General features: G+C 51.7%; 2 protein-coding genes across 2 annotated transcripts in view; both read right to left on the reverse strand.

Annotated features, from left to right (window-relative positions):
• Window positions 1–14,983, reverse strand: part of FYCO1 (FYVE and coiled-coil domain autophagy adaptor 1) — a 62,629-nt gene extending 47,646 nt beyond the window's left edge. Inside the window, exons 1-3 of the mRNA XM_040994344.1 lie at window positions 14,877–14,983; window positions 3,046–3,215; window positions 207–313 (exon numbers count right to left, since the gene is read on the reverse strand). Coding sequence (XP_040850278.1) covers window positions 207–313; window positions 3,046–3,100 — 162 coding nt within the window. The 5' untranslated portion in view covers window positions 3,101–3,215; window positions 14,877–14,983. The remainder of the gene's footprint in view (window positions 1–206; window positions 314–3,045; window positions 3,216–14,876) is intronic.
• Window positions 14,984–20,940: 5,957 nt separating this feature from the next.
• On the reverse strand, window positions 20,941–21,942 carry XCR1 (X-C motif chemokine receptor 1). The gene has a single exon (XM_040995090.1). The coding sequence runs from the start codon at window positions 21,940–21,942 to the stop codon at window positions 20,941–20,943; it is 1,002 nt and encodes a 333-aa protein (XP_040851024.1).
• Window positions 21,943–23,427: the final 1,485 nt, after the last annotated feature.

Below are 23,427 nucleotides of genomic sequence, written 5' to 3' on the forward strand. Positions count from 1 at the left end.
CTGTGTTTCTCCACGTTTGCAGAGTTCTCTAGACCAATGCCTCTTAAAGCAAGAAGGCATGTGGGTCACACCCCAAATATGCTAAGGGAAAACTTCCCTGGGCTGGCTCCAGGGATCCTGACTCAACGGCTCACTGATGAATAAGGAATAGACTCAGATGCAAGAGACAACAGTAGGACAAGGAGCACGGGGCAGGTGTCACTCACCTGCAAGAGATACTCGAGCTTATAGGAGAACTTGTGCAAACTGCTGCTGTCGTCAGTGATGGGCTCCCCCGTGTCTTTAAATTCATTGCTTAGCTCCATCACGGCATCTGGAAGACAACGCATAGGAACATGTGTCCAGGGAGATGCTGGGTGAAGACAGAGCAGCAGCAGGAAGAGGAGGGAGTGATGGTGATGACAAAGTACCACAGAAATGTACAGGTCACATCAGTATCCTTAGGGTACCATTCCTGAGTTGGAGTGTGTCCAGACATGCGAAGCCCAAGACACTGACTAGGCATATGTATTCTTCACCTGTTTCTGCCCATCACCATGGCATGGGCATGCAGCTTTCTGGGTGCATGAATCATTCAGTCCCCTACTACTGACCTCGAGAAAGCTTTATCTTGTAAGTGGATATTTCATATTCCTGCTGTCTCAGTCCATTCTGTGTGGCTATAACAAAATACCTGAGACTACACACACTACAGGTTGGTTTAGGTCACAGTTTCAGAGGCTCAGAGTCCAACACTGGGCAGCCCCATTTAGTTGGCCTCTGGTGAGGGTCTTCTGCTTTATAACATGGTGCAAGAGACCAGCACTGACGTTTAATTTTTTTTTTTTCAAGAAAGTAGTTAAACTAATTTTATTTGGCCAGCAGAAAGATGCAGAGAGAGAGAGAGAGGCAGAGAGAAAGATTTGCCCTTGGGTTCACTCTCCAGATGTTCGAAATAGCTGGGGCTGGGCCTGCATCTTCGAGACTGGGACAATTTACATCCCAGTACAGAAAAGGATGGGAGCCACAGGACTGCCACCTTTGCCTATGCTGTGTCTCAGAACTGCAGTAAGTCTGAATCCTGGGACTCACCTGCCCGGTTGAGAGGGTTGGGACACACTGGACACAATTTGATCATCAAAGGAAAGAAGCCCCAGGTTCCATGAAACACACCTGCCCATCACTGAGGCTGAGTGCTTAGTCAACACATACTTCTCTCGCCTCCACCACCCCCCACCCCCAGGGGAAGTCAGCCAACAGCAAAGATGGGCCTGTGCGATGGACTCTGATGTGTGCCCCAAGGACCCTCTGCCATGCCTGGCCCTGGGCAGGAGGCAGGGGATGCTTGGGGAAGGCACAGCGCTCAACACTCACTGTTCCTCTACAGGCTAGACACCCTCAACCTGACCTGGGTGCTCCTGACAGTCTCAAAGGAGCCCCTGGCCGTGAGCCAGGACCTTTTCAGCTCCTCGCCTTGCACCTGCTGGAACTCCATAAGGGCGCCGGTTCTAATCCTGGCAGCCTCACTTCCCATCCAGCTCCCTGCTTGTGCCTGGGAAAGCAGTCGAGGATGGTCTAAAGCTTTGAGACTCTGCACCCATGTGGGAGACCTGGAAGAGGCTCCAGGTTCTTGGCTTCGGATTGGCTGAGCTCTAGCTTTTGCAGCCACTTGGGGAGTGAACCAATGGATAAAGATCTTTCTGTAAATCTGACTTTCCAATAAAAATAAATAAATCTGTATATGAAAGTGGGGCAAGAAACAGAGACCACAGCTGCTTGACTTCAAAGTGTACGGAAGAAGCAGGGAAATCAGGACTCTGCTTCTGCCTCACTGCCACTGTGTGAACCTGGGCAAGCTACTTAATGTCTCTGTGCTCGTTTCCTCATCTGCCAAAGTGGGAATGCCAATGGCACCTTTCCCACAGGATCAAACACAGAGACTCCGTCACTATCTGTAAGACATGGGGAGGTCAGCACCTGGTGCCCACTAAATAGCAGCTAATCATTAGCTATCAGGGTCTCAACATGTGACAAACAGGTGACAGCATGCCTGCTGTAGTGATTTGTAACTTGTTCACTTTGGACGTTTAGAAGGAAGACTGCATGGCTGCCCAAGGCTGATGGTCCTGTTGTGACAGAACACTGCGTGCAGGCTGAACAGTCGGGGACCTGTGGAGCCTCCGAGAGGCTGACAACATCGGCACTGGTGACAGAAAGGGTGGAAAATCTGCCTGGAGTTTTGACTGTGGGCCATCATTGTAAACTTGGAACCAGCAGCTGACAGAGAAGGCCATCTTCTCCTGAGTCAGATATACTCCCCTGCCTCTTCTGCCACCTTGCCTTTCTCTCCAAGATGGGGCTCTACGTCCCAGCCTCTACTATCGGGCAACATCATGCTGGCGGGACCTGGAGGGGCGGAAGGCCCAGAGCTGGCATCGTGGGCAATGGGATACCTGTATCTAGGGCCAAGTGAAACCAAAACAAGGCAGACAAGGATGTGGCCTTCCTGCTCAGAGGAACAGAAAATACTCCCTCCCCACAGCAGCCAGCTTTAGTGCAGCCCACAGGCTTGGCTGAGTCAAAGACTTAACTGAGGCAGCTTGAACACACTCACCCGCACTCATACACATGTGCGCATGAACACCCACACATGTGCATATGAACATACTTACCCCACACCTGCACATGAGCATACTCATAGTATGTACATGTACACACACACTCCACATGTGTACACAAAGAAACTCCCCTACGTGTACACACACACTCATCCCCACGCATGGCACACGTGCACACGGACTCATTTCTGCGCCTGGAACATGCACACTGAAATCTGATCTAGTTCAGACTTGCGTAATTGATTCTGTTTACAAACTGGCTTGACTGCACTCTAAAAGAAGGGGATGGTGGAAATCTGAGCCCCAAATATTTTAATGTGCTGTGTCCCGAGGGCTCCAGTTACTCGCAGGGTGAGTGAAGACAAAAGGACTGCCATTTCGACTGAAGCCAGCCAAATTACCACCAGTTTGGGAAGCCAAGCCGGCGTGCCCAGCCCCCTTGCCACACCTTGCAGGTCGCGGATGATCCTCTGGAGCTGGCCTTCGGCGCTGCAGGAAGCCATGGCGAGGTCGCCTTCCTTGGCTCTGTGCCTCCTGTCTGTGTCTACAGAAAGGCCTAGAACTTCAGCCCTTGGTGGCTGTGTGGTGGTCAGTGGCGGTCAGATTCCATGGTGACACCTGCATGGGAGAAGTCAGGGAAGAACCATGGGAGCACAGTTACTCAGTGCCAAAACTCTGCTCTGGGTACAAGGGTGCCTGCCTGGGAGCTCCCCCTGCCGGGAGGGTTTCATCTTTCTGGGTGGACTTTCCCTTGGGGCAATCTCCACAGCCTCCGAGATACTCACACACAGAATCTCACACATTCATTCTCACTGGCCTGCTTTGGGGCTTCATGAGAAACAGCCTCAGCCCACCAGCACAGCCTATTATGTTAGAGCCGCCCCAATTCTACCTCTTGGACTGCCACTGTCCAGTCTTAGCAAAGCCTCTAGCGGCTCCGTCCACCCTTCAGAGCCAAGGCTAGAGTGTGCCAGATTCCTAGCCGCCCTCCCGTCAGACCCCACCTTGCCCACACAGGACTGCCCCTCCACCTCACCTCACTTCCCCAGGAACGCCTGGGCCAGTAGCACTGCAGGGCCAGAGGCCAAGGGCACATACCCTCAGGGCTTCTGGACCAAGAAGAGCCTGGCTGGCCTAGCAAGGGGAGCAGCCCCTGGTCTTAGCTGCCCAGAGCCAGCCTCAGCCTGGGGGTACAGATGTCACTTGGCCTGCCACCCTCTTCTAAACAGGGGATGGGCCTCTATTTTAAGCTCAGTTACAATCTACTCCTGCTGCTGAGTCCTGACTTAGCAGCCCCTTGAGCAGCTGCTGGTGTGATTTAAGGACACAGAGGTGGCTACAGACCAATGGGGGTGAGGTGCTACGAGCGCTCAGGGAAGGGGGCTGGATTGGGCTGGGACATTCCTTGTGCTCCCAGAATTCTGCTTCCACCCTTAGCTGCCCACCGCCAGGCTGTCATATCCGCTGGCAAAAGCAGCCGCTGTGACATGAGGGCCTGTGTGCTGGGCCCTGGCGTGTGCTCTATACACACTCACCCCGAGGAGTGGATGGCATTGCCCCTGGATACAGACCAGCACATAACACTCAGAAGAGTCCCATAGGCTAAGAACCTGGGCCAGGCAGGAACAGAACTGCCTCCACCCTGGTTAGTCTGATGTCCAACCTGGTGGCTTTCCCACCTAGGGCAGCTGACGCACTGGGCTGAGCCGTCATCCCCACTGACAGTGGGCAGCCCCTCCCACCGGCTCTCAGGTGCCACCTTGAACTCCAATGCCACCCTGAGAGTTGCTAGCACTGCTGCCTTCTGCTTACCACGCTAGGAGCCTGCCCACCCACCTGCCTGCCCGAAGGGTCCTCTAAACACCCACTGGAGCATTCTAGCAGCCGCAGTGGGCGAGGAAGGTCTGACTGGAACATTCCAGTATCCACAGGGGTGAAGAGGGCCTGTTATGGCAGCGTGGCGTGGATGCTGAGAACGCCTATTTTTAACCAGCCTGCAGGACAGCCGTGACTCAGTGAAAACAAGGCCCAGGGCAGCTTCTCCTGCCTGGGTGGGAAAATAACACCCAGGCACAAAGCCATAACCACACACATACACACTCACCCTAGCAATTCGTCACACTGACCCTCAACAGCAGAGAACCCCCTTAAAGCCCCTGAACACTTACTGGCACCTGCTTCTCATGGACACCAGCCTGGGAGGTAGGAGTGGTTTACTGAGAAGCCTGCCTGTCTATACCTGGCAGTGCCTCCCGATGACCTGCTGAACCAAGACTAGGCAAGGCCCTAGAGTGAACCAGAACCCAGGCTCACTCAGTGGCTGGCACAGAGCTTCAGTCCCGGCAGGGCAGGAAGCAGGAACAGCAAGCTGGCCCAGCATTGCATCATGTCAGGTACCCGCCAGGTGCAGCCTGGGAATACAGAGGCTGGCATGGCACAGGCCTGCCCTAGTGGAGCCCAGCTATCTGCATGGAGACGGAACAATAGCCAGACACTGAGCAACAGGCTCCTGTAGGGGCACTGGCACAAATCCACAGATACACAGCAACCGAGAGCAATGTACCACAGACACACGGGGACAGACACACACACACACAGAGAGGAACCTCAGGCTATGGTGTGAAAGAAGCCAGTCAAAAGGCTGCACACCTGCCTCCCACACATGAGATGCTCTCACGATGGCAAAGCAAACAAGGCTGCTGGGTGCCAGGGCTGGGCGAGGAGGGGCGAGGAGGGAGGGGCTGACCACTCGCGCATAGGGGGAAATTGGGCAGTGGTTGTGAGGTGGGGGTTGAGGGGAGTCAGTTCAGTGTCTGCTGATGGCTATCTGATGAAAGAGTTACCAAAGGCTTGCCAAACAACTCACAGAACACAAAAGTTCCGCCTCAAAAAAAAAAAAAAAAAAAAAGCAGCACTGGATGAACGTTTAACGAACGCTAAGGGGCCCTGTGGGTGGGGCAGTTCAAACTGTGCACAAAGGAATGGGTGGGTGGGCACTGAGAAGTCCAGGAGGAGGGGACGCGGGGGGGGGGGGGCAGGCACAGCGTGGGGAGGGTGCGTCTCTTCCTGCACTCACTTCCCCTAGCTGCTTCCCCTCTACCAGGCAGCCTGGAGCTTCCAGGAGAAGCCATCTCGGAGGAGGATGCCTGGACTCACACAGTCACAGGAAGCCAACTGGGTCCCAAGACGAGGGCATGAGACCCGGTCAATGCATGTGTTACACAGCAGCCGGCTTTCCTGCAGCCAGCCCTGTTTGGAGACTGGCACGTGGGCAGACACGTGTGCAGCCCAAGCAGTCTGCTGGCACAAAGACGTAAGCGGCTCCTTTAAGCCAGCCAAGCCAGCAGGCCTTCTCTGTGTGACCTTCACAGCACACTGAGCGGGGGTCAAGTTCCCAGGTCAGGGGGTGAGCTGTTCCCAGCCACTGATTATACAAGCTGATTGTCCTGAGTGCCTGTGTCGCCATAAGGCCATAGGCTGGCAGACATGACCGTGAGATCCGTGGCCACAGTGAGCTCCCCAGCTAAGACTGGGTTCACCACTTCACAGGGATTCAGGCCTGAGGGCACACGGTTCCCTGGGGATTGCCATTTTCATGCCACTTGGGGGTTGCACTCTTAGCCACTTGCACCCTGTTCTCTGCCTTGAAGTCATTACTACCCCCAGGAAAGGAACAGCATGGGGCACTATCTCAGACCAGGCCACAGCCAACTTCCCTGCATCCCTAGATAAGCGTGACTTTCCGTTGAAGCACCACAGACGCCCCGCGTGAACCAGCCCGATCCTGACAGCTGCAACCCAGCAGCCAGCTGCTCTCTGGATTCTGGAGCAGCTCCGGGCCTCGGTCCCCCAGGGCTGCGCTGATTGGGCAGCAGAAGCTCCAGGTGTCCAGCCCTCAGCAAGCCCCACGGTGCACACCACCTCCATGGATGCAGGGTCCCGGCGAACCCCAGAGCCTTTCTCACTGTCCTGGGTAAGCTCTTTGGAGTATCAGCACAGTTACTGCACGAAACCCTTGGGAACAATAGATTTTCTTAAACATACTCAAAAGTATCCAAAATTTCCCAAAACATCCATTCTGACCAAGACCGGAAGAGACTAAATGCAGACTCCTACACCTGCCCAGGCACCTTCAATACCCAAACAACACAGATAATAATTTAGTTCCAAATTAACATACAAAGGCATACACTGACTCATATGAATTTACTGACACTAAACTGCAAGTGACTAATGTCCATAATGTGGCCCGGAAACTGGCTGAATGTCTACACAGCTGCTGAAGGAAACAAAACACTGGAAGGGGAGGAGGAGGCTGGGGCCATGCAATGGGCCTTGCCGTACTTTCGGAACTCTGCTCCCACACCAAAGGCTCAGAACTGACCCAGACAGGGCGTCGTTCGGCCGGACTCCTCCCCAAGTCTCAACCAGATGGAACACCCGGTTATAAATTCCACCCTGGCTGAGAAAGCATGTCAACAAGGGCAACTCCGCCCGCTGCCCAAGCCTGGCTCAGTGTAGACAACAGTATTCATTCCTCAAGCTCCCACCTGCGGTACCTGTTCTCCGAAGGCCTGCTGGCAGCGGGACTCGGGAGCAGACAGACTACCCCACCAGGGCTTCACCAGGGTGGCCGGCAGAGTGCTGGTGAGTTTACCAGAAGCCAGCTCACAGGCCGGCACGTGAACACAGGTGGGTGTGTTAGGTGACTCAGCCTGCAGGACCTGTCATTACAGTGTCCACCCACCGCAGGCCTCGGTCATCCTTTCCAAACACACCTTTGTTGCAGGTCACCTCCTTCCCTTCTTAAAGGGAATGGGGACTTGGCCATCATTTTTGAGCCCCAATCTGGGTCCTCTTCCCACCCCAAACAGCAGGTTCTTCAGTGACTCCCCTAGAACACACACACACAACCAGCCTGGAATCCAGGGACCCAGGAAGGCAGGCCCCAAGAGGGCCTGTGCCCAGGAGCAGTCAACACTGTTTTTCAGGGAGGAAACACTGTTTTGTTTTTTGTTTTTGTTTTTTCCAGCGGTCGCTGCAGGAAAGGAGCTACTTGCCTATGCTCCAGCCTGCAGGCTGAGGTCCCGCAGCTGGAATGCCTGAGGAAGCAGCCATGTGACAACCTGGGCACACTCCTAGCCATTGCCAAGAGGGTCAGGCCAGCCGCAGATGAATTAGGAGCTGAATGCCACAGATCTGATAAGGCTACTCACGTGGCTTTGAGGAAGTGAAGAACCTAGAGGATTTCCGCTTTTGTGATTCCTGCCTTAATTGCTTGGCTGGGGGCTGTGTGAATTCTGGGCCTGACAGTCTAGTGACACCCCAGTGACACCCCCGGAACACCTGGCAGGGCACTTGGGCAGACCACTCTTCCAGAAGGAGGTCCTTGCTGTTTGATGGGATTCACAACTATACAATGAAACTACACAACCACACAATGAAATTATACAACGCAATCACACAGCTACACAACTCAATCACACAAAATCAATCACACAGCTACACAACTCATACAACCACACAACTCAATCACACAAAATCAATCACACAGCTACACAAATTCAACCACACAGCTACACACAACTCAATCACACAAAATCAATCACATAACCATACAACTCAGTCACACAAAATCGATCATACAACTACATAACTGCACAGTGAAACTACAGAACTACACAACTACACAATGAAACTACAGAACTACAAAATTACACAATGAAACTATACAATTACACAACTGCACAATGAAACTATACAACTACAGAATGAAACTACACAAAACTATACAACTAACTACACAACTACACAACATAACCATACAACTATATATACATAACCATGCAACACAACTATACAATTTTGCAACACAAGCACACTATACAAGTACACAATTCAAGCACACAACTACACAACACAACTATCTTAAAACTATCAGGACTATGCCTGTGACTACAAATTCCTTTATCAGTCCATTAAGGAATTTAGGGATAGAACTGAGCATCCCTTTGGCTGCCACCCAAAGGCTGCCTCTGTGGCCCACTTTAACTGGGACCCAGAGGAAGAGTAGTGAGTTAGGCATCAGGAGGCTCATTAATGCAGCTTTATACAGTAACCTGTTCTCCAGGAGACCCAGTAAAGCTAGTCTACCCTCAAGTAGCATCTGTTTGCAACATGGGAAGCCAGAATATTGGGCAACCAGCTGCCAGTGATAGAAGTGGCTTTCAAAGAATCTTGTTAGCTCTGCCAAGAACCAGGCCACTAGAAATGGAAATGCCCTGGGGGTCAAAGTATTCCTGGGTCAGAACCATGGTGGGCCAGTAGCTAGAAAGCCCTTCACTCTGCACAGCTCCCAAAGCATCCGTCGCTATGGAGGGATGGCCTGGGGTCAGCAACATCACAGGCAAAGCTGTATATTCTGTCCAGAGACAACATCTGTTCTATACTAGCCTCTCTTTCAGGCCGGCTCTCCTCTCTGTCCAGCCAGGTAATGGGAGTCAATGGGATGTCTCCACAGTTTCACACATTATGATGTCTCTTCCAGTACCCTACGTGAGGAGATAGATGGTCCTGGACCTTACATGCACCTGGCCAACTTCTGGAATTGGGTAACAGCCGAACTTTCCTGGGTGCATCTAGACTCGAAACTCCAGTGTCCATGTGTGTAAGGCCTTAGAAACAGTTTTGAACAGCTAGCACTGTAACCTTGAAAGCCACTGTCTACTGGAGCCCTGGCCTTCCCATAGACCCTTACTTAACTCCTGCTAGCAGCCAGAGTCCCCATGAGCAGAGGGAGGGAAAGAACACAGGATTAGAAGCAGGCCAGACTATACATTCTGTTTGTTTCTCAAGGCCTCACTAGATAATCTTAACCAGTTTTCATGCATGTTCCTGCCTAAGCTTCTCCACTAATTCCATACATCAAAAGGCCGAGATATCGGGACTGTGTAGAAGTGTCCCCGGTTCTTGGCCAAAATCAATCAGACACTCCATCCAAAAATGGCCAGAATGCAGAGTCTGCACAGAAGGTCAACACCTGATATGATGATCCATCCATCACCACAGAGGCAGCCCAAAGAAGCTCCTCAAGGCCAACCCTCAGAGACTACATATTCCAATGAGCTTCAGGAGGAACTCAAGCCATCATTTTTGATAAGTAACCTCTCCCTCTACTCCTGTGTCATCCACTCAAATGTACAAATTTTTTCTAGCCAAACCATTAGCCAGTTTCTTTTGCAGGGCTAGGAGCCTACCATTCCTCCCCAACATATAACAAAAGGGAGGAATGTGAGAATGATTCCAACATCCCGTCCTGGACCCTGGCACTACTTCCTGCTTCCCCTTTCCCACAGCTTGCGAAATTTGTGCTGTTGTGGTATGCACCAATGAGATGTAACTTCATGTCTTACCTGAGAACTTCACCCACTGTCCTCTCCCAATTCCTCTCCCCTTAACACTTTCTTCAGCTCCTGATCTCTCACTCTTGTCAGCAGTCCCCGATTCTCATCTCCTACCTAGGAGAGACTTGCTGCACCAGCCTCTACAGTCTCCTGACCTCACTCTTTTTAGTGTCTTTTTAGTGTCTTTTTAGTGTCTTTTTCGGTGTCTGACCTGCATGACTGCACCATGCAGCCTTTGTGGTACTCAATTCCTGAGTCTGTCCTGGAGGCCAATTGCCTCCCTATTCTGCCATCTGGCAGGAGAGGGAATTCCTTACCACCAAAGGAATGCCCATCACCAATGCCTCACTCATTAACTCCTCCTGCCCAATGTTTTCCACTGTTTCTCCTCAAGGAGCCCTTAAACTTAGGTTGCCTACTCACCAGCTGCAAGGACATCAACCAGATGAGAACTGGCAGATCAATTTCACCCATCCATGTGCTCACCCACAAAAGCTTCTCTGAGAACACGTGAACTGCTATCTTCCAGACCCGGCTGCTACCACACCATTAGACCTCAATGCCTCTCCTCTTTAGCCTGGTGACTTGATCCTCCCGAAGATCCTCCACCCATGCTCACTCCAACCTCAGTGGACCAGACCTCACTTGGTGACCCTCACCATGCCTGTGGCTGCCAAACTCCTTGGTCACACTTCCTGGTATCATATTTCTTACCTCAAAGGTTTCAGTCCTTGAATAAAGGGTGAATTGTCTGCCACTTCCTTGACCCACCAACGCTCCCAACTACCTCACTCCTCTTTCACTCCTCTTCTGGACAACAGGTAACCCCTTCCTCTTCATTTCAGCTGGATTTGCCCCATTAGGGTATTGGAACCCATGCCAACATCAAGGGCATGTGTCTAACCCACCTCTTTACAAATGTTATTATTCCAAACACTGTGTGGCACTGGGAAACTCAGTATCATATCACAGTCCTATGCAGAAATACATTGCAATGTGTCCGGGATCTCCAATTCTCTGCTGGCCAGCTCCTGCCCCATCTCTCAACATGGCTCAATGTAATTTGTCTTGCCTCTAGCACCAATTCTTCTTTCATGTCATTTTCTTTGATTTCAGCCAACTGTTATGAATTTTCTAGCAGGTACCCCCAACTAACACTGCTTTCTTGGTCAGAAGCTAAACAGGAAATTTCAAACTCCCAGGATCCTGAGAGAACCAAACGGGCAATCTTCATTCCAACTTTGGTAGGCATGTCAGTTACAACCTCCCTGCTGGTGGTAGGCCTCAGTGCAGGAGCTCTGGGTCACACCGTCATGGAGGTCAACAAGCTCCAAGTGAACCTCAATCATGCAGTAGAAGATTCAACCCAGTCCCTGGCAAGTGCAGGGGACTTGAGACCTGGTGCTGTGCTTCCTGGGGCGGGGTGGAGGAGGAGGAGGAGCAGAACAGCCTGGGCAGAAGCCCAGAACAAGATCAGCTGGGGGCAGGAGTGGGGACAAGAGACCCCCGGTTGCCTCTGAAGCTGCAGCAGGCTCCCCTCGAGATTCATCCACCTGGACTCATAGCCAGACTTGTTACACGTTATGTATACTCAGCTTACCAGGCCACCTCCCAGGAGAAGTTATTGGACCTCTTCCTACCTCGTCTTCCTGGTGCGTCCTGAGGGGTTTGGCCCTTCACCTGTCTTCATGCACAGTGATCCTAGCAGCTATGCTAACAGCGGGCAGGAAAGTGGAGGAAAATTCTCTATGATGGGCCATGGCTGAGTGCTCCTCTCTGCCCCTGGCCAAGTCTGCAGCTACAGAAAGCCCTGGGAGCTCCAAGTTCAGCCCCAGGATGGGCTTACTGCAATGAAGCCTGCTGTGTGTTCATGGCTTGCTTGGATTTGGGGCAGAGGTTATAAGTTTCTCTTCTAGATGCCAAGGGCTCCCCTGATTGGACTTCCTGTTTTTGGCCAAGGAGGCACTGCCTCAGGCCCCCGAGGTGGTTGGCCAAGCGGTCTCTAGGCCCCCAGAGCAGCCACGAGATGAGAGTATTTAAACCACATATTCTCCTTCGGTCTGTCCTCAGAACCACACTGCTGCACACATCCTCATCCCTGCCAACTGGAAGCACTCAGAACCAGGCCCTTGGTGTCCTTCGCATGCTGCAAGGACCCGGGTGAACAGGAAGGACCATGACCAGTAACTCAAACATCGGGTCAACTGGTTACAACCTGAGTAAAAGGGGGAAAAAAATTCTCTTGCCAACTGAGCACGCCTCCTACCACCTGCTGCTTCTCAAAGTTAAAGGACCTGAGTATCCCAAGACTTCAGAGCTCATGACAGCGATGGTCTAGATACTCCAGCCGGTTTAAGTGGCTCATCAGAAAACAGCGGGAGGGTGGGCAGGCATTTGGTGTGGTACCTAAGACTCACTATGAATGAATGGTCTGAGTCCAAGATTCTCAGCTTGCAATCCGGCTTTCTGTTGACGTGTACCCTGGGATGCAACAGGTGACAGCTCAAGCACTTGGGTCCTTGCTACTCCCCTGGGAGACATGGCTGGACTCTTGCCTGGGTGTTGTGGACATCTGGAGAGTGAACCAACAGATGAAAAATGAATCTGTGTGTGTGTGTGTCTGTCTGTCTTTCAAAAGTGAGAACTTAATAAAATATTTTTGAAAATAACCCAGTAAACCAAGTTGCCATTGGTAGAGAGGCAGCAACACTCCAGTTGCCACTCTGCCCATGGACTTACTGAAACAGAGGCACTTACACCAATCAAGACTGACAATAAAATCACAAGCAGAAATTGTATCTTTGGAGCAACATAAGAACCCAGCAGCCACTCGGTGAGCCAGGAAGGGCAGCTGCATTAACGACTTCTCTACGGCCACTAGCACTCTACGCAGTGCCTGGTCTATTCACAGCGACTGTGGCTCCTCGCCCTAGATGTGACCAGGGGGACATCTCCCATGAGATCACAGCTAGAAAACAGGCTTCCCTGCCTCATGTGAAAGGGATTCCGGTTTTGAGACACCCATGTGGCAACTTTGGGATCTCCAGAAAACACAGGTTACCCAGCAGCCACACCTGGGCTTGCAGCGGGTACAGGTTGGGGAGGAGATTATCCACTCGGCGACCTGCAGGCAGCACCTGCAGTCTTGGTCGTCAACACGGACCAAGGCCATCTCTGCTTAGCTCTTCCTTGACTAAAGTGGTTCCTCTCATCTCAAGCATCCCACCCAGAAACCATCCAGCTAAAGATTGGCCTCCTGAAGCCAGTCAGGTGCTCTCAACTCAGCCGAAGGGGCAAAGGTAGTATAAGGAACAGTTGGGGGAATGAATCCCTGCCCCAGGCTGGATCAACTCCTAAAGCAAGTGTAAAAAAAAAAAAAAAAAAAAAAATCAAGGTAAAATATTGCCTGGAGTATATGGATGGTCCCTATATAAGTCTTTTGGTGATTCTAGATATTTCCCTACTTTTCTAATCGACAATTGAAAACAACTTTAAAAACAAATGAATGCGAGGCCAGTGCTATGGCATAGCCAGATAGCTGCCTACAGTGTCAGCATTAAGTCTGGGCACTGGTTTGAGTCCTGGCTGCTCCACTTCAGATCCAGCTCCCTGCTAATATGCTTGGGAAAGCAACGGAGGATGGCTCAGGCACTCTGACTTCTGTCGTCAGTGGGTGTCCTAGATGAAGCTTCTGGCTCCTGGCTGGCCCTGACCCAGCTGTTGCGGTCATTTGGGGATTGGACAAGAGACCTTGTGTCTCCCCTGTCTTCTCTTCCTCTGCACCTATGCCTTCCAAAACATGAAATACATAAACACAGGCTACACAAAGACACACATTTTTTCCACACAAGCAGATAAACCCTGCTTTCCTCCAAATTCCTTGGTCAAAGGCGGCCACTGGTGGTCAGTCTGACCATGACCCACAACTGGTGGGGAGAGGGGGCAGGTAGCCAACACTTCGGGAATAGTGGTTGCCACTCAAGGGGTGGGGAGTCAAGGGGCGTCCACTCCAAGCCCATCTTAAAAGGTGGGAGCCCTGGGTCCCTCCAACCCCAGCAGCCCCAGCCAGAGGACAGGGGATTAATCCTGCCTGGGGCCACCAGGTCAGCAGTCGCAGGAGGGCGGAGAGCAGATTAAGCCCTGCCCTGACTTGCTCCCAGTTCGGGTAGGAAACTGCTGTGCTAAGACAAGCTAGGGACACCGGGCTCCCGCCAACACAGGCGATGTGTCAACAGGCGCTCTGGAGGGGACAGCTAGCAGGGAAGGCCGGGAGAATGACAAAGGGACAGCAGGGCGCAGGCAATGGTATTCACGGGGGTGGGGGGGAGACCTGCGGATTAATATGTCAACCATATGGGCTGCTTTTCTTAAGAAAAAATAACATTTTACCCTCTCCATCCTGTGCAGCCGCACCGGGACACCATGCAGAAGCCACCCAAAAGGTGTTTCTGAGAGGATTACCTGAGGGCCAGCGACCCTGCCACGAAGTGTGAGAGGCCCGGGGGGAGGCGGGGGCAGCGAGCCCACTACTCCTGAGACAGGGCAACCCCTGTATCGGCCGACTGGTTTCAGGTGAAGATTTCTGGGCTGGGCCAAAAATGAGACTTCTCACCGACACGACAAACCCCGCCTCGTTCAGAGACCCCCCCCCCCCCAGTAGGCTCCTGCGCGACCCCTCGGCTGTCCGGGGTGTGGGAACCGGTGTCTGGGCTGCCCGCCCAGGGGCAGCTTGGGTTCCAAAGGTATCTTCCCCCCTGGCCAAGGTGTTTCCGAGGCGCGTTGGGCTAAGGTCAGGTCCGGGGCAGAGTCCCAGGCAGGGTCTGTGGGAAAGCCGGGGTGGGCGGGGACCGTCAGGGCAACAGGTGACAAACCGCACCCTGAACGAAGCTCTCCAATCAGGGTCGAGGCCAGTCCCGACGCCCCCAGAGTCCTGCCTGTCCCCCGTGACACTTACGCGCTCGTGGGCCCACGGCGGGGCAGAATCGAAACTTTCTGGGGCCAAGCGGAAGAGTACTGGAGCGCCGTACCGGCCGCCGTGACGCGTACGCCCCGCCACAGGCAGCTGCGAACTACAACTCCCGGCATGCTCCTCGGCTGCATGAGCTTACAGTTCCCATCGGGCCACACGAGCAGATGGCCGTGGACTACGCTTCCCGGCATGCTCTCCGGCAGTGCGGAGCTCTACAAAGTGAAAAGCTCTCTATCACCGCTGGAACTTGCAATTCCAGAGGGTCTTACGAAACTGTGTCCTGTGCTGCAAGTGTAAAATATAAGGCTACGTCACAACCTTCGTGAGAATGCGTATGTGGAAAAACTGCGCATGGATTTTGAATTTTTTTTTTTGCACCCTTTTACCCTATCATAGTTCCTTTTCCCACGTGTCCACCTGGATTCTAGAGTCTCAGTCCAAAAAAATACGCATGAACTAGCTTGTCGCTGTCCTGCAGCGATGGACTTAGTGCACGGAGCCGATAATAATATGCGGGGACTGGGACTGATGGTCGAAAGCCGAAATTTATTAGTGCCATCAGACTTTTTACACTGAGGGTCATATAGGATAAGGGAGGAGGTACTGAGCTTATCAACAAACCCCATCAACTGCTTCTATACTTTTGTTTGGAACTCTTTTGTATTGTATATCCCATCAAGTGCTCTCATTCACATGCTGTCCACTCAGCTGTTTTCTTACAAATGACATCCATTTACTACCCACTCAGTTGATTTCATACAAATATTATCCTATCGATTGTAATCCTATGCTCACTGACCTTCAACGGTCACAGTGTCCTTCTACATTAGCTCACTGACATTTTGTATTGACCAGGCCGTGTGACATACGTATGCGTGTATGTCAAAGGTGGCGGGGCAAACCTCCCTTCCATCCCCATGCTAAACTCCCCCACTGTCTGCAGCCAGCCCATCTCCTCTTTCCTGCAACCACCAGTGATGTCCAAGAATGAGTTTCCTTTCTTTTTTTTTTTAAAGATTTACTTATGTATTTGAAAGGTAGAGTTAGAGAGAGGTTTTCCATTTGCCTGTTCACACCCCCAGTGGCCGCAACAGCCAGAGCTAAGCAGATCTGAATCCAGGAGTTTCTCCCTGGTCTCCCATGCAGGTGCAGGCTCCCAAGGCTTTGGGCCATCCTCTACTGCTTTGCCCAGTGGATTCACAGGGAGCTGGATATGAAGCAGAGCAGATGGGACTTGAATTGGCATCTACATGGAATGCAACAATGCGGGTTTTGGCTTCAAGTCTAATTTTCTGAAATGACCAAAGTCAAGGAAACTGGTGGCCTTTGCTCCCTGACCCATCCTCTTCATGTGGAGGGGTAGGTCGGTGTGTGGGGGAGGGGGCAGTGGGAGGAGATTGCAGCAACTCCTTCCACACCAGCTGGCCCCAAGGTGGAGGGTGAAGTGTGTCCTCGCAGAAAGTTTGATGCAAAGTTCGCTCCCCTTTCACCAATTTTCCTCAGAGCTTCCCTCCACCACCCACACCCCAGGTTGTCAGCAAGGAAGACATGCTGTACTTTTGACAATGTCTTGCTCAAAGACAGGGTAAAAAAAATTTTGTTTTGATTTGTGTGTCAAACCAGAGGAGAGTCGGAGACAGAAAATCAAGTCACAGTTTACTCGAGATCCTCGAAGTGGGCTCTCCTGGGCAGCGCCCCTCCCTCCCGTGCGACCCACCCGGACCTTGTTCCCCATTCCTTCCCCAGTCCCTAAGTCTTGACCCAAAATCCTTGGAAGAGGGACTTTGAAGCACCATAAGCTCTAGGGCAGAAGCGAGGCCCAGAGCCAGTGCTAGGGACTGGCAATCTACCACCTGCTACAACATGTGCATTTGTTGTTTTTGTTGTGACGGCAGAGCTGTGAGCATAACCCAACACAGGTTAGGCATTAAGTAGTTCATGCTCAGATTTCATGTGTGTGGGTAATGCAGTGAGATTTCCTATTGTTTTAAAAAGAGTGTGTGTGTGTGTGTGTGTGTGTGTGTGTGTGTGTGTGTGTGTGTGTGTACTTGCATGCTTGTGCAATAGCTATTTGAAGCCACAGCCAGGAACTCCATGAGGGTCTTCCATTTGAGTGACAGGTCCCAAGCACTTGAATCATTCTCTGCTGCTTTCTCAGGCACATTAGTCGGGAGCTGCATCGCATAGTGGAACAGCTGGAACTTCAGTCAGCGCTCATAGCAGATGCTGGTATTACAGGTGGTAGCTGAACTCGCTATGCCACCCTCAGGCCCTGAGACTGCCTGTCTTAGCACGCAGGTGCACGGTGATTTGTTGCTGCCTAAGGCAGATTCGTTAGCAAAGCAACTACTTCTACACGCATCACCTCACCACCCAAGCCAATGCTGGTTTCTCCAGAACTTCATAGAGGAGACACCTGAGGCTGTCAGAGGCTTGAACTTGGAGTTGAAGCCTGGCATCCATCCCCTGAGGTCTCACAGTATACTTGGGGGGAATCTCTTCAACTGGGTCTCTTTGTCCCATCACTGGCAGGTTTTTCAAATAAGAGCTGTCGGGTGTAAAACCAAATCTAACTCCCAAACACACAGGCTGGAGATCCTAGAGAAGAGGCTCATGGGAAATCCAAGGAGTGAGTACCTGGTGTAGGCTGAAAGACGTAATGTGGGTAGTTGTGGAAAGAAGAAAAAGACACACCAGGGCTGATGTTGTAGCACAGAGGGCTAAACTGCTGCTTGGTCGCAACGCTGGCATTTTACACACAAGTGCCCAGTTCAAGTCCCACTGCTCTGCTTCTGAGCCAGCTCCCTGGTAATGTTCAGGAAGGCAGTAGAAGATGACCCAAGTACGTGGTTCCCTGCCACCAAAGTGGGAGATTGACTCCTTGGTGTCACCTGGTTGGGCCTCAGCTGTCATCATTTGAGGAGTGATACAATAGGCGAAAGATCTCCTTCTCTTTGTCACTCTGCCTTTCAAAATAAATCAGTCTTTAAAAGGGAGAGTGAGATTCCTGTTTACTCAACCATCCAACCACAAAGGTTGTGGGGCACTGAGGGACATTCTAGGTGCTGCTTCTATTCGCTTGAGGACCTTCCTCCCCAGCAGGGTCCCTGGGAAATTGGGGCTGCCCTGAGCTTGGAGACACCTCCTGCTGTGCAGAGCCCCTTCCTCAGAAGCCCTTGTGGGCAAGAGGGTGTCCAGGGCACATCTCTCCATCTGGCAGGGGGCTAAGCCTGCAGGAACCCAGTGGCTCCCATGGGTCGAAGGAGGAATGGTGGGAGGTGATGGCCAGTGAAGAGCCAAGGTCAAAGTTGATAGGTGTGTCCCTGATACGCAGTGCTGTGGTTGATCCTTTTCAGAAGTGCCAGCCATGGCAACCCTCACTAACTTCCCACTATAATCCTCTCTCTCTCCACCTCTTCCCTTGAATTCTCAGACATCTGGCTTATGGAGAATTCTGATCCAATATTGCCCTGGAAGCTAATTTATTAGGGATACCAAAACATTACTAGACAAGAAATGGATACAGTTGCCTTACAGGAAATGTGCCTTGCAGCATGAGTGTGTGTGGTGAAAGAACATCTTGGAATGCTGGGTGTAGGATGGCCTGGGGAGAGTACGGAGTGAGCTCCCCCCCATTAGGGCATGCTGCATTGATCTATGACTCTCATGCCTGCTACGAGGGGTGGGTTCAAACCCAAGGTGCTTTAGCTTGGTCATGTGAGTATGCCCACTGGAGTCCTCTGACCTCTGTTCCCTGGGTCACTCTTAATTAAAGTTGGGCAAAATTGTAACCTTCAAAGCTTAGCCCTGACCCCATCAACTTTCTCATCACCACCTTCCTTGTGCTTTCTCTCGCACCAGGGGTGAGTGATGTCCCCACCTGAGAGCGGACATGTCCACAGGAGCCCTGCCTCTTCCCTCATGCATAACCCAGATCCTTCTAGCAGGAATTACCAGCTTCCTTACTAAAACCAGGCCCTTTCTTATTCCAAGATGGCTGGAACTGTCTCAATGCCAGCCTGCCAATGACAAGCAAGCCAGGGATGCTGCAGCTGGAACCCAAGGGGAGAGTGCTGCCCAGGCTGTCTAGGCTCCAGCTGAGGTAGCTACTCCATTCAACAAAGACCTAATGAATGACCACTGCATGCCACATCCTGTGCAAGGGATTATGGGAGACAACAGAATTGCCATTTTCAAAGAGTAGCAGCCAGGTGTTCCAACTTACGATGTGTCCTAGAACCCCTGGGTTGGGGGAGCTCTCCCAAATCCCCACTCTCCGGATCTGAATCAGGTTGAGGTGAGACAGTGTAAAAGGCAAGTACATTTACTATGACCTCAAAGGCAAGGCTGAGCATAGCTACTGTCATGAAGGATACAGAGAAAATTCCAAGGCTGTAGACTAGAAAGAGGCTTATATTTATTGAGAAGCAAACCTGAGTCAAAGGTCAAGTGTGCCCCAAGAAATGGTATCCCCATCCAACAACAACAAAAACATCAACAGCAACAACAAAACCTGCAGAAGAAGCTGGTAGTTGTCATTCTTCATTGCTCAATCACAGAACGTCGGGGCTCAAGATGACATCCCTGTCTCAAGGAATGTGTAGTCTGATGGGACAAGGAGGTGAGACTGTACAAGGTGGAGAATGGCAACTACGAACTGAGAGAGGTCAGATTGAGGGCCACAGCATCCGGAGGGTGCCCTTTTTATTTGCACAGTGGGGAGGGCTGGAGGAGCTGGCCCAGATGGGCCTGTGCTTGAGGTATCAGTGTGACAAAGGCCCAGGGGCAGGGAGAGGAGCAGGTGCCTGGAGCAAAGGAAGCAGTGTTGGCAAGCTTCATGTTCCTTTAGAGAAAGGGGCTTGGAGGGGGAAAATCCGTGGACCCAGGTTGTGGGCTTGCGAGTCTCTGGGGTGATGGGTCTTGGTCTGCAGGTGACCAGGAGCCTGAGGGTTCTGAAACCTCCAGGGATCAGAGCAGTGGAAGGCCTGGAGGAGAAAGGGAGCAGGGGAAGCAAGATGCCAAAGAAGTAAGGCCCTGTATCAGGGACAAATCCTCAGGCAGAGGTCCCCAAGACCTCACTGTGATAGCTGTGGCTGCCTGGGAAGAGAGCTGGGACCATCAGCCAAGTGGGAGGAGGACAACTCAGGTGGGTGGGGATAAAGCTGAGTGTCAGCTCAGGCACCCCTTGGAAGGATGGGATGACAGGGGGAGCCTTCAGCCTTGATGCCTACACCAAGGGTGGGGAGGGGTGCTTAGGTACACCTTTGAGGCTGGACTGTGGGTGCTGCGGGGCAGACAAACATACCTCACTTGTTTTCATATTCCCTGAGGTTGTGTGTATGACACTCATTTCTCTATTACGGTGTGCAGGAACTGGATATTCCAGGGCTAATTTATGGACTTGGGGCTTGAGCTAGGGTGGAGAATTGGCCTCACAGTGTCCTTGTGAGTCCTCAGCATCCCACTTTCCTTGTGTCTGTGCCTGTGAGGACATGACTGCCTTTGACCAAGTCCTCCACAGCCACTAAGGACCCCAGAGCCAGCCACCTCCAAGGGGAAGAATGACCTGAATGACCTGACAGGGAAGGGATGGCGAGGCTCCCTGCCAGCCACCTGCATGACGTTCAACACCCACAATACCTTGGAGCTGCCACCCACTCCCAGCTCCGTGGATGCTCCTTTCTCAGGACCTTTCCACGTCTCACAAACTCCTGAGCCCAGTGCCGAGCAGAAATCCACATCTAACAGGGAAAGGACGAATGATGAATTCCAAGACATTTTCCTACTGAGCAATGCAGAATCCCCACGTGGAGAACCACTTTTCCCTGCAAGTGGGAAGGACCAGCAGGACCCACAGGTGTCACAAAGTGCTTTCGCACCAGCCAGCTGCAGTAGATGGCATCCGTCCTTACAGATGTATCTTCCACAACATCCTGTCCATACCCCTCACGCTTGCTCTGCATCATTCCCATCAGTAGAAGGAGGCACCCTCATAGATGAAGGCACCTGGGGACTGGGGGAGTGGGGACGGGCTAGATATCTGTTGCTGGGAAAGTGAGAACTGCCGCAGGAGAGTGTTGAGGTGTCTGCGGAACTTGATCCCCACGAAGACGTAGAGCACGGGATTGATGCAGCAGTGGGAGAAGGCCACATAGCGGCTGATGAGCTCGGCCAAGTCCAGCTGCTGGCTGACCTGGCAGCTCTTGATGACCCCAATTTTCAGCAGGGTCTTCAGGAACATGATGAGGTTATAGGGAGCCCAGCTGAGGAAGTAGGCGGTCACGATGGTGAAGATGAGCCTGACCGTCCGGTGGCGACGTTTGGATGGTGAGCGGAACAGGGTTCTGAGGATCTGTATGTAGCAGAAGAGGATGATGGCCATGGAGAGCAGGAAGAAAATATTGTGCTGGTACACTGAGGCCAGATGTGCCCATTGTTCTGAATACTTACAATCATTTGACACCACCTTGTGGAAGATGGTGTCGCCTATGGAGGACAGCAGGCTGGCCACCCATATGGCCGTGGTCATCAGTACGCGGCAGCGGAGGGTGTGGACGCGTAGGCTGGAGATGGGGCTCACCACAGACAGGTAGCGGTGGATGGTCATGATGGTGAGGAAGAAGATGCTGCTATAGAGGCTGATGGAGAAGGCCATGTTGAACAGCTTGCACATAAATTCTCCCAGCATCCAGCTTGAGTGTAAGTCCAAGATCCATATGGGCAGCAAGCAGGAGAAGACAAGGTCAGACAGGCACAGGTTGAGGATGAAGAGGTTGGTGAGGGACTCTAGGTTCTCAAACTTTATCAGCACCAACAGCACCAGGCTATTGCCCACGAGGCTGAGGATGGAGACCAGGGAGTACAAGAAGGCGGTGACATAGTTGGTGTACTTGATGTCATGATTCTCACACAGCAAGCTGCCAAGGTCATATTCGAAAGGGGTGGTAGAATCAAAAGTGCCCGAGGTCTCCATCTGGCATGGATGACAGGGGCAGGGAAGACATCTGAAATGAAGGACATGTGGCATTCAGAGCCAGATGGCACCCTGGTTACAGCAAAGTGTGGGTCAGCTGCAGGCTGGTAAAACAGCAGGAGACGGAGGATTTGTGCAAGAGCACGGCATTGCTAAGCACCAGCTTTCATCAGGCTGCCATTTTCCACCCATTTTGGGGCTTGCATGGTGTAGAAAGCAGTGCTCTGATCTGCCTTCTGTTGGGATCTTTTTTCCTAATGGCACCTGAGCAGTGCTATCTCCATTTCCTAGGAGATGCAGGGAAAAGTGGTGGTGGAACTGGATTGTCAAATCTGAGACTGACCTAGGGCCCAGGGCTGAACTCTTGGGTAAGTTCATCTTCCTGAACCTTCAGTTCTTACCTATGAAATAAGGCTAGTGGTGCTGTAGTCATTCATTCACTTAACCAGTACATATCCAGCGAGTGTTTGCTCACCCTCTGTCACCTTCCTTCCCACCTTCCCTCTTGCTTAGTCTCCTTTCATCACACAAAATACAGAAATCCTCATGGCAGAATTAGAGAATGTACTGCCCAAAAGAGAAGACACAGATGTTCAAGGTCAAGGTGATCGGGACTATTAAGACCTGGGAGACTGTTGCCTCACTAGCACAGAGCAGAGCACTAGCTAGAGCTCAGAACAAGACGCTTTGTCATCTGGGAGTCTGGTAGACATAGTCCATCTTACACATGAAGCAGGTGGCAGTAATTTGGTGCCCCATTGGAGGGGAGTTTACAAGTGGAACCTACTCAGTGTCCTCATAGCAAGGTGTTAGCAGCAGGGAAGCACCAGCAGGCAGAGGAGACAGGAGGAAGGGAAAGGGAATAGAGCAGGTGGCATTGCTGCTGAAAGAGGACCACAGAGCTGCTAGGCTGGGTGTGTAGGAGGTTGGAAGGCTTGCAGAAGCTGTTGCTTGGGTCAAGTAGAGAGATCCCATGCCCCTCTGGGCACTGGGCATTGTGCTAACACGTTACCCTCTTTCTGCAAAGGCTCATACGAAAAACTGAGCCCCAGTGTGTTGACATGACCTTGTTCATTTTATTAACCCACAAAGAAAGCCAAGGTGAGGGCACAGGCATGAGGGCCTTGTCATGAGGAGAGAGAGAGAATTGAAGAAGCAGCCTGAGCTCTTCACTTATTTAGGATTCGATAGGAGGAATAACGAGCCTCAAAATCGACCCAGCTATAGATGGCCAAGTCAATTTCTGTCTCGAGATTTCAGTAAAGATAGTTGAAATACATTGCATGATATTTTATGAATTTTAAGAGCACTTTATTTAGTATTGTCCACTGATTGTGCTTGTCAGCCTCTCAATTATACCCGTAGTGTTTGAATTGTACTGGCATAGAAATTGGTTATTTGTATTTTAAATATGGACATATCTGACTGTTTACAAAAACCTTTAATGTTCACTGACAAACCAGACATTCTGGATTTTAGGGTATC

This window comes from Ochotona curzoniae, unplaced genomic scaffold, assembly GCF_017591425.1.
Source record: "Ochotona curzoniae isolate NIBS_2020 unplaced genomic scaffold, NIBS_Ocur_1.0 contig_908, whole genome shotgun sequence".
Lineage (NCBI taxonomy): Eukaryota > Metazoa > Chordata > Mammalia > Lagomorpha > Ochotonidae > Ochotona > Ochotona curzoniae.